At 32.4% G+C, this 10665-nt stretch overlaps 2 protein-coding genes across 2 annotated transcripts; both read left to right on the top strand.

Annotated features, from left to right (window-relative positions):
- The first annotated feature begins 1065 nt into the window (after positions 1–1065).
- On the top strand, positions 1066–2786 carry LOC110640685 (non-functional NADPH-dependent codeinone reductase 2). The gene is made up of 4 exons (XM_058149678.1): positions 1066–1648; positions 1769–2012; positions 2091–2270; positions 2411–2786. Exons 1-4 carry the CDS (start codon positions 1320–1322, stop codon positions 2633–2635), a joined length of 978 nt encoding a protein of 325 aa, XP_058005661.1. The 5' UTR covers positions 1066–1319; the 3' UTR covers positions 2636–2786.
- A 142-nt stretch (positions 2787–2928) lies between these two features.
- LOC110640686 (non-functional NADPH-dependent codeinone reductase 2-like) lies at positions 2929–5997 on the top strand. Its single transcript, XM_058149680.1, has 4 exons — positions 2929–3933; positions 4396–4639; positions 4764–4943; positions 5624–5997. Exons 1-4 carry the CDS (start codon positions 3608–3610, stop codon positions 5846–5848), a joined length of 975 nt encoding a protein of 324 aa, XP_058005663.1. The 5' UTR covers positions 2929–3607; the 3' UTR covers positions 5849–5997.
- Positions 5998–10665: the final 4668 nt, after the last annotated feature.

Genomic DNA, 10665 nt, shown 5'->3' with positions numbered 1-10665 from the left:
CTAAGTTGAGGAACTATTGATTAAAATTACTCACCATTTGACCCATTAACTCTTATGTCACACTGCTACTATCTGTAATGGATAGAGATGAACATTTAATTAATCAAATTGAATTAAATTATTTTTAATTAATTAAATTATTAATTAATTTTTAAAATATTAATTAAATTAAATTAAATTTTAAAAAAATTAAAATTAAGAGAAATTAAAAATATTTAATAAATTATCGGTTATAATCGAATTAATAAGTAAAATATATATTTTATATTATTAATTAATTAATTAATTAATAATAATATGATATTTATAATTTTTTATTTATAAAAATAAATATAATTTGATATTAATAAAAAAAATAATTATAAATTAAATATTATTATACAACCATAAAAGTAATAATTATAAAAATTTATTGATAATAAAATTATAATTAATATATTAATTAATAAAAATTTAGTAATTTTAATTATAAATAAAAAATAATCTAATTGATGATTAAGATTTTTATAATTATTAATTAAAAATTAAATAAAATTAATTTTATTCTAATAAAAATAATTAAATTTTATATAGATTATTTGATTTTAACGAATAGTGCACCCCTAATAATGATTTTTGAGGTGGGAATCCAAAGCTTTTGCTAGGAAAGTAAAATTGAGACCCTCTTATAATTGGCCGCGCAGTCACCAATAACTCAATAATCGCTCAATAATAACTCAATAATTGCTCCTCGCATGTGGGCCTCACGTTTTGCAAATTGCCTGTTGTTGCTGTAAATGGACTTTCCATCATAATTTTATTTTTTTTTTATAATAACTATTTTTAAATAAATTGATAAAATTTAATTTAATAATAATAAATAAATAAATAAATATTAAAAGTATAAATGCATGAATCCCACTGTTGTCAATGGTCAAGATCGGTCGATTTTTTGGCATGGGGCGGCGGCGCAGCCGGGCATGGCATGCCGAAAGGGGTGGGTCATAAGGCAGGATCCACAAGACTATGTATGCCAGCTGCACTTATCTGTTCCGTAATGCATTAATTATCGGATTGCTTTAGGCATAATGGATGAGACCACCCATCTTGATTGATTGTGCTTTGGATCCATACATCCTTTGAACATGTATGTATCTGAATGTATGTTAGGCCTTAATCGGCGATTATTTTCCATATAATTTCAGTGTGGGAGCTAAATGCTTCTATTCATGAGATATTTTTAATCATTGCAGGAGTATAAATAGTCTGTGTGTGGCTGGCTGCTTTTCTCACTGCCTTAATATTTTCTCTGTAGTTCGAATTCAGGACAGGTTGACCAAATGGAGACTCAGGCGACGAAGATACCTCAGGTGAAACTGAGATCATCCTCTGGAAATCGGGACATGCCAGTGATAGGATTGGGCACAGCTGCCGACCCATTTATTGAATCCGCCATGAGAGCAGCGATCCTAGACGCCATCAGCCTTGGATATAGGCACTTTGACACCGCCGCCGTGTACGGCTCAGAGAAAGTTCTTGGGGAAGCTATTGCTGAAGCACTTAAACTTGGCCTCATAGGTTCTCGACAGCAACTCTTCATCACTTCAAAGCTCTGGCCCACCGATGCGCATAGTGATCTTGTTGTCCCTGCTCTAAACAATTCTCTCAGGTATTTATCCATCTCTCCCATTTATCATATCAACAAAATTATTTCAACAAAAGAATAATATTGTATTATATTTTTTTAACAGAAGTACATTATAGATGTTGGTATTGCTCATGTGTACAGGAAACTTCAATTGGAGTATCTGGATCTCTATCTCATTCACGAGCCTATCAGTTCTAAGCCAGGAAAGTATGAATTTCAAATCCCTAAGGAGGAGCTTCAACCAATGGACTACAAGTCTGTGTGGGCAGCCATGGAAGAGTGCCAGAGGCTTGGCCTCACAAAGTCCATTGGTGTGAGCAACTTCTCTTGTAAGAAGCTTGAAACTTTATTTGCCTCGGCTACCATTCCTCCTTCGGTAAATCAAGTAAGTCTTCGCGCCAGCTTGTGATTAATTGTGGGTATTCAATTTGTTTATGTGAAAGAGAGATTCATATTGTTTTAGGTGGAGTTGAGCCCAGTGTGGCAACAGAGGAAGCTTATAGAATTTTGCAAGACCCACAATGTCGTTGTTACTGCTTACTCTCCTTTGGGAGCAAAAGGCACCAACTGGGGCAGCAATCTTGTTATGGACAATCAAGTGCTGAAAGAAATAGCAGAGAAGCATGGGAAGACTGTTGCACAGGTTCTATTCCATATTTTCAATTGTGCTTTGCACTTTGTTATTGATTATATTCTCTTAGTGCTTTGCACTTTGTTATTGATTATATTCTCTTAGTGATAAGCTTTAAATTTGTTAATGGGCTTGATGGTGGGGCATTGCAGGTGGCTCTGAGATGGATAATAGAGCAAGGGATAACTCTTGTTGTGAAGAGCTATAAAAAAGAGAGACTGAAAGAGAATATGGAGATATTTGAGTGGGAACTGTCAAAGGAAGATAAGGACAAGATCAGTCAAATCCCACAGCAAAGACTCAGGCTTAAAGAGGAATATGTCTCCCATGATGGACCGTTCAAGTCCATCGAAGAGCTTTGGGATGGAGAGCTTTAACGTTAAAACATATGAAAATATAAGTGAGAATTTATGGGCTTTTGTCCAGAAAATAATACGCTTGTAAGGCTGTAGCCTGCAATGCTCTTTATTTTACCGTTGCTGTATTTTATGCTTTTACGGTGTTCTGAGTTGCTCGGAGTTGTTTTCATATTGATTTTCCTTTTTTTTTTTAACTGCCATAATGCATTGTAAAGCACAAGGGCATCAGAAATATGGAAGAGCTTAAAAAAGGTGGAGTGCCTAGCAGCCAGTTATAAGGAAGGTGATCATTAGCCTTACAGCCATACGGATTTTCTTCCCACTTTAATGGGTTGTCTTGCACATATTTTCAAAGCTAAACATATAAATTAGTACTCTTTAATTTTAACTTATTACATTTTTTAATTAATAAATATATTTTTAATTTATTAATTAAAAAATTAAATATATCACTAAATATATTTTCACTTTATAATAAATTAAATTTATTAATGAATTCAGTAAATTGTGCTTATTGATTGAAATAAAAATGAAAAAGCATAATAAATTAAAAATAAAACATTAAAATATAATAAATTAAAATAAAAAGTTATGAATGTAATGAATTTTTGTCATATATATATATATGGCCTATTTTGAAACAAAATATGGAAAGGATTAGTTAATAAAATCAAAGGAAAACAATGATGAGATTCATAAAAAATTAGGAAAATTAAAAAATTAAATTTCTTAAGTGTAAATTATGAAATAAAAAATCTAATTTAAGATTAATAAATTTAATTTTTTAATTTTGACTTAAATTAAATAAATTAAAACTTTAGTTTATAAATTTTAATTTTTAAGTTAAATTAATTTAAAAAGGAGGAAAAAAAAAGAAAAAGAAAAAAAAGAGGGGTTAAACTGACTCTTTCCAACAAGTGGACAGCTATATCGAATATTTTGCCAAAAACAAGAGGAATAAAAAACAGGGCCGCCTCCAAGTTCCAAGCAATGGCCCAAGCACTGGAAATGCCGAAGGTATCTTTAACTTACTCTTCCGGCCAACGGGAAATGCCAGTATTAGGCATGGGCACAGCCGCCGATCCCTTCGATGAAGCCGCAACGAAAACGGCGATCCTGGGGGCGATCAACCTGGGTTACAGGCACTTCGACACTGCTCTACCATACAGGTCAGAGAAACCACTAGGAGAAGCCATATCTGAAGCGCTTGCACGCGGTCTCATCGGTTCTCGAGAGGAGCTTTTTATCACTTCGAAGTTGTGGATCGCCGATAATCATGGAAATCTTGTAATTACTGCTCTCAAGAATTCCCTCAGGTAAGAAATCCAAAAATATTTCCATATCAGCACCATGTAATTGCTTTTGATCCTTATTGATTAGTAATCTCTTAATTTGACTCTTTGTTCACTTCAATAGCGAACAGGGTTCGAATTGAACTAGTATTCCAGTAGTAGGTACAAGGCCATTCATGGTTGAAATCTTTGTTTCCCCTTTCCTTATTTTCTCACAGAAAAATGATATCTTTCATTACACTTGAAATTATTCCCAGAAAAATGACTACTTGATGTTTACATACTCCATGTTTAACTGAATTTGGTGGCTAAACAAGTGGGGCCTGATATATCTTGTGAGGAACCCATTCAGAACAGAACTGATTTATTTTAATGAAAAATCAAACCCAAAATAGAAGGTTTTATTATTTCATTGAGGTTTTCCAAATTCAACATCATTTGATGCTAACCGCTTTAGGTGACTATTTTTTTACTAATTGTGCTCAGAATTCTTCAACTCGAGTACCTTGACCTGTATCTCATTCACTGGCCTATCAGTTGTAAGCCTGGAAGGTCTTCATTCCCAATTCCTAAGGATGAGCTTCTGCCAATGGACTTCAAGTCTGTATGGGCAGCAATGGAAGAGTGCCAACGGCTTGGCCTTACAAAGACCATTGGAGTCTGCAACTTCTCTTGCAAGAAGCTCAATGACTTACTTGCCTTGGCTAAAATCCCTCCTTCAGTAAATCAAGTGGGTTGTCATTTTAAATTGCTCTTACCTTATTTCTGAATGTGCTTTTATTTGTGCGTGTGTGTGTGTGTGTTTGGATATTATGCAGTATTGAAAACCCAGAGATGATGAATTGCATGTGTAGGTGGAGATGAGTCCTGTCTGGCAACAAAAGAAGCTCAGAGAGCTCTGCAAGGCCAAAGGTATAGTTTTGACAGCTTATTCTCCCCTGGGAGCAAAAGGGACACGCTGGGGCACTAATGCTGTAATGGACAATGAAGTGCTAAATGAGATTGCAAAGGCTCATGGAAAGACTGTTGCTCAGGTTTCTGTTACATTAAGCTTCAGTAGTTCCTTCCTTGTATGTTATTCATCAAAGAGATATTATAACATATTGATTGTGTTATCAATGAGAATACCTCTATGAATGTTAAAAATGTGAGAAAATCTACAATACTCATTTGAATTAACGATATAAAATGTATAGGAAATGAACATTAGATATGCAGGCTGCAATGCGATGAATGTAAAAATAGTGGCTGTGATTTTGTTGTAGTCATACTTAAGAGGTTGATAGAGAATGAGCACATAATTTAGTAAGTAGGGGTTAATTATCCAAAAGCTAGCTCAAGTCGAGGAGATTTATTCAAGTCTTGTATTTAGGTCAAATATCTTATTCCAAACCAAGGCACGAACATATGGAATGAGAAGTTTACGGGCAACATTGATGTAGGGTATGCGCTGATATCAATCTTAAGAAAACTCATACCCGCAAGCTAGTACAAGGGAGAAGAAGTGTCCAAGACTTTATAAGGGCATATTACTTTATCCGAAACCGATGTGCGATATTAATGGTATGTGCATGATTTATTGTCCTCTATTATATAGTCTTGTTGATGGAGGGAGCCGCTTAGCAGGTTTGTCTTGAATGAATCAAGCTTGATGCATGATTTTTGGTGTGTCAATTACATTATTGATATGTTGATGGATGAATCACCTTGGCAGGTTTGTCTGAGATGGGTGTATGAACAGGGAGTTACTCTTGTAGTTAAGAGCCATAAAAAGGAGAGACTGAAGGAAAATTTGGAGATATTTGACTGGGCACTGTCAAAGGATGATTATAACAAGATCAATCAGATCCCTCAACGAAGATTACAGCCTAAAGAACTGTTGGTTTCAGCAGATGGACCATACAAGTCCCTTGAAGAGCTATGGGATGGGGAGCTTTAACTCGTGTGTGTGTGTGTGTGTGTGTGTGTATTAAAAACTCCTACAATGTGGGACTAATTTATGTACGGACAATTTCCTAATGTCCTGTTCATTAATAACAAAATATTTTCTTTTGTAATGATAAAAAAAAAAATGCCTTTTTTCTAACATATTCATATCTAATAAAATTTATATTGAAAATATAACTTAAATAAATCGTTCCATTTTTCAATTCGATTGAATCCAAACTACAAAAATGTGTTTGTGAGGTGGGCTCTTTTGGGTTTGGTCCAATGGGGCTTTGTGATGGGCACAAGTTGACAGCAAACTGGCCGCTTGCAGAAAGAAGCGAGCTCACATTGAGTACGGTTTCGGCTCATGGAGTTTGTGCACACAAGCACAATACAAATCCTAGCCTAACGGGCTTTTGAATTTGGATGATTGGGCTCCAAACAATATGTGATGAGCAGATGGGTGCAAATCTAGGCATAGAAAATTAAGTAGATTATACACGAAATTTCAATTTGTAATATAAAAATTTTTAATTTTAATTTAAATAACATAAAACTCGTGTGTGAAATTTAGTAACTAATAATAATCCTTTGAGGCATTGCATTTTAGCACACAATAGGCCTAGTAGAAGCCTGCTTCATCACCCTTTGATGATCCTGATCCATGCCAATAAGATCCATGGTAGTCTAATTTTTCCATGATTCCCCTTGAGCCTCCACTCCCCCCATTTTTTCACTAAAAAAAGCAGGGGGGCATATCAAAGTCAACTATAAATGCTGGTGGAGAATTATTAAGAGCATGGCCATTGCTTGCTTGGGATCAAAAGCTGGAAAGCGTGACATAGAAGATTGGAAGACCTTGGGTTTCCAAGCTTGTCTTTATCTTATAGGAATTAGCACTGAAAAGGGTTCCCTGATTGCTCAATATTTCAGACAAAGAAAACACACGTGGCACATGATTGGTGGAGGATTATTGCAGGCAAAATCATGACAATATATCCATAACAAAGCAACCTGTCTTCACCTTTCCAGCTTTCTGATCCCGACATGGAATTAATATTTGTATTTTAACGCTCATCTTCTGTAGTTTCTAATAATGAAGAGCCTATTCCACATTTCCACTGTGGTTTTCAAAAACCCATGTGTATATTTGGCTCAGTAACTTACCCATTCAAACACATATTGATGGTCTGAACCGCATAGTTAATTCGAACCTGATAATGACTCGGACGACTATATAATTTTGTGTGACTCAACCATAATAAGGTTCGCTAGAAGGAATCTGAGACCTAAGTAAACTCCACTTACCTATTTCTAACAGAATTCTATCACACTTTATTAGTAGTTTTTAATGTAAGATCATCTATTTAAGAGCTAGCGTCTCCCTAGTCAAGTGTTTATTTACCTCATACTTCTAGTCAATTATATTACAGATTATCCTCTCTTCTCTATAACTGACTTAAAATTGAAATATGCACCGAAAATCCTGAAATTTTATTCCCATCAATTTGATCTTGCATAACCCTTGGAGCCTATTGAATTATTCACCAAAATTATCACTTCTTTTCTTCTCTTAAAATGAAAAATAAAAAATATATATAAATTTTATTATTTATTGTTTGGATTGACAGATAGTGATAATTTAATTTATTACGCGTAAATATGAAGGTATTTGGCTTAACTTATAAAAATCAATTTAGTATTTATAAACTAATTTGAGTTTATAAATATTTAAAATTTTAAACAGTTACGTGTTGGATTAAAGTACTTATAAATAACTGATAAGCAATTAATGTATTAGGTAAAAAATATCTCATAAGCACATTTATTATTAAAATGATTAAAAATAATATTAAATAAAATTATGACGAAATTTTAAAAATTAAACAAGGATAATATAATAAATACTTGATTAAATTAATTTATAAGTATCAAAATAAAAAATTGAATCTCCTAATTTATTATTTTGACTTATAAACTCATTTATAAATTTAAAAATTATTAAAAATAAATAAATCAGTCTATAATAAACTAAGACAAACACCCTATACTGCATTTTTTATGTATTTTGATAGTTCCAAGTGGTAGTTGAGATTTTGTGGGGTATTAAATGAGCACAAGATTTGATGGGGAAATAAATTTAATGACTCTTTAATCTCAATAATTTTAGTGGTACGTACTAGCTAGCTGAATTAAAGGGTTTGTCACTTGCAAATACTAGTTCAAATTATAAATGATCAAATGACTTTTATACATGTCAAGGGCCACTTTGTGGTGGCAATCTTCATCTGCGCTTACTTTGCAAGAAATTATCTAATCTACAACGGATTCATCAAAACTATATATGGATTATAACAACATCTATGTAAAATTCATTATAATTAATTATCAAAATAAAGTCATTGTGTATAATTTTTTTTAAAAGTAATTAAGGAGATTAAAAGTGAAGACTCAAATTTAGGTGTCATAAGTGAATAATATGTCTTCCGTCATTGAATTAAGTTAGATTAGGCTTGCGTAATCTATATATACTTACAACCCAAGCTATTATTATAAGCTCAAAATATAATATATATGATGAGATTTTATATAAAATGAATAAAATTTATATATTTATGTTCTGAATATATAAGATTTTGATAAATTTTTTTAAGGAAAATTTTAGATATACCAAGCTGTATAATTATTTTATACATCTAATCAAGAAATCATATTTTGTAATGGGCACACTATATTTTATAGTAAGACTTATCATGAATAATGATGTATCAATTCTTAACCGGATGGTGTATATACTTGGATTTTGGAAATAATCACTCAGTTTTTCAAATGTGCATGTTCTAGAAGAAGGGGGGAAAAAAACACTTGGTCATTTGACAGAAGTGACAGGACAATAAAATGATGGATCATGGAAGCATGCATTAATATGCAGGTTTAGGGAAGAGAGGGTTTAGGATGTCATGTTATTCTCTCTTTCGTTTGGGTTTTCTTTCCCTGGAAGAAAAAGAAAACAAAGACTGGCCTGGAGGGCTATAGCTGCCTTTTAGAGCAGGCTTGTCTAGCAGAGATTTCAGCCCACGGCTTAAAGATTTCTCATTTTTAGGGAACAAATGGGTCAGGATGGTCTGTAACAACTGCGAGTTTTCAGTAGCCTGCTGCACCCACCAAAGTTTTCATTGCTCGTGAGCTTTGTCTCTATTAAATCCGCTGCACTCTCCAGTGTTTTGAAATTAATTATCTCTTCAATAATATAATTATTATTGTCTAACAGAAAATGTTATCTTCAATTCTATTTCAAATGATATAAACAACTACTTACAACTGGGACCATAGACTCCTGAATTATGAATATATATAGAATCATTCATTATCCCAAATTATTAAATTAAACAATATAACAGTATATTATAAAACTTTCCCTTTGCTTCCAAATAACATTAATTTTTCATAAAAAAAGACTTCATAATTAATTGTAGGAAAGGAAAGAGTGTTTTGAAATGAGTTTTAGTTTAGTAAATAAAAAATAATAAATTGGAGCTGGATGGGTGGTTCGGTATTTGGAAGGCAGGTTCATTCAGGAGTGCCAGAAGGTGTTAGAGGGTCCTTGGGATCCTGAAGGTGGCTAAGGGTTGTGTTTACACATTAATTCATTTTAATCTAAACTTATAAAAGTAATTAAATTGTTTTATACATTAAAATAATTAATCAAGTCAATGTTGCAATTTATTCACTTATAATCACCCTTTAATTTTTCTATTTTTCCAATGTGAGATATATAACATTACCTCTCAAGTGCAACCATATGATTGTCGCTTGACAATTAATTAGTATTAACTCAATACAGACCTAATTATATAACTTTATGGGTGGCTGAAATGCACAATCCAATTCAGGTTGTGATATCATGTTAAATTAGAAGAGAGTGTTAAAAAAATTATGTATTAATTCATTTTAATATGAGCTTATATAAATAATTAAGTTATTTTATACATCAAAATGATTAGCCAAATTAATATTGCAACTCATCCACTTATAACAGACAGATATAGAACTATTTTTGAACCTCTCATCTACAAGCTTAAGCTTTTAGGTTGAGTTGTTCCTTTACATGGTATTAAAGTCTCTCCAATCACCATAATTCGAATTCTGGCCACTCCCATTTATTAATTGAATATTCCAGTATAAGGTAAAGTGAGCTTGTGCTTGCTCAAAACTTTAAATTAAGTGATTCCTTAATATTGTCTCGGGGTATGGAAGATTTATCTTATTTTGGAGCTTTCATTGATGATTTAAGATTTATTCTCAACGTATGCGCATGGTTCTCTATTACTTCTGTTAGAAGATAAGCGAATGTTCTCTCTTGCGTGTGGGCAAAATCAAGTAATTTTATGTGTTAGTTTAATGACATTTCCTTTCAAAAAATAATAACAAATAATATATCAATTAAACATATTGATTCAATGGAAAATTGATCTTTAATATTCAAAATTGATAAAGTTCTCTTTATTAAATTTTCTCTCAGTTTCAAGATTATTACACGTGCATATATATATATATATATATATCAAGTGTTTTTGTCTCTTATTTAGGCTACTCTTATAGGACGCACCGACTGTTGAGAATTAATAAATATGAACTTCTTTTTATAGGTTTACAACGATTATTAACTCCTGATTTCAATCCAAGCAATAGAATAATCTAAATATCACGCGAAAGATTGAGAAGATGCCTCTTTGAATCATTAAATGGATGAACAAGTAAACAAAAACAACAAGGGAATAGTAAGTATATATAAAAGCTTAATGCATAGGTACAAGATGATGAGTT

This window comes from Hevea brasiliensis, chromosome 7, assembly GCF_030052815.1.
Source record: "Hevea brasiliensis isolate MT/VB/25A 57/8 chromosome 7, ASM3005281v1, whole genome shotgun sequence".
Taxonomy (NCBI): Eukaryota; Viridiplantae; Streptophyta; class Magnoliopsida; order Malpighiales; family Euphorbiaceae; genus Hevea; species Hevea brasiliensis.
Note: the sequence above shows the minus strand (reverse complement) of the source record. Positions and strands in the feature narration are given on the sequence as shown.

Coding starts and splice junctions, on each gene's coding strand:
- LOC110640686 (XM_058149680.1), top strand. CDS start 3,608: ATGGCCCAAGCACTGGAAATGCCGAAGGTATCTTTAACTTACTCTTCC. Junction 4,640..4,763: donor TCCCTCCTTCAGTAAATCAA/GTGGGTTGTCAT, acceptor TTGCATGTGTAG/GTGGAGATGAGTCCTGTCTG. Junction 4,944..5,623: donor ATGGAAAGACTGTTGCTCAG/GTTTCTGTTACA, acceptor TCACCTTGGCAG/GTTTGTCTGAGATGGGTGTA.
- LOC110640685 (XM_058149678.1), top strand. CDS start 1,320: ATGGAGACTCAGGCGACGAAGATACCTCAGGTGAAACTGAGATCATCC. Junction 1,649..1,768: donor GCTCTAAACAATTCTCTCAG/GTATTTATCCAT, acceptor TCATGTGTACAG/GAAACTTCAATTGGAGTATC. Junction 2,271..2,410: donor ATGGGAAGACTGTTGCACAG/GTTCTATTCCAT, acceptor GGGGCATTGCAG/GTGGCTCTGAGATGGATAAT.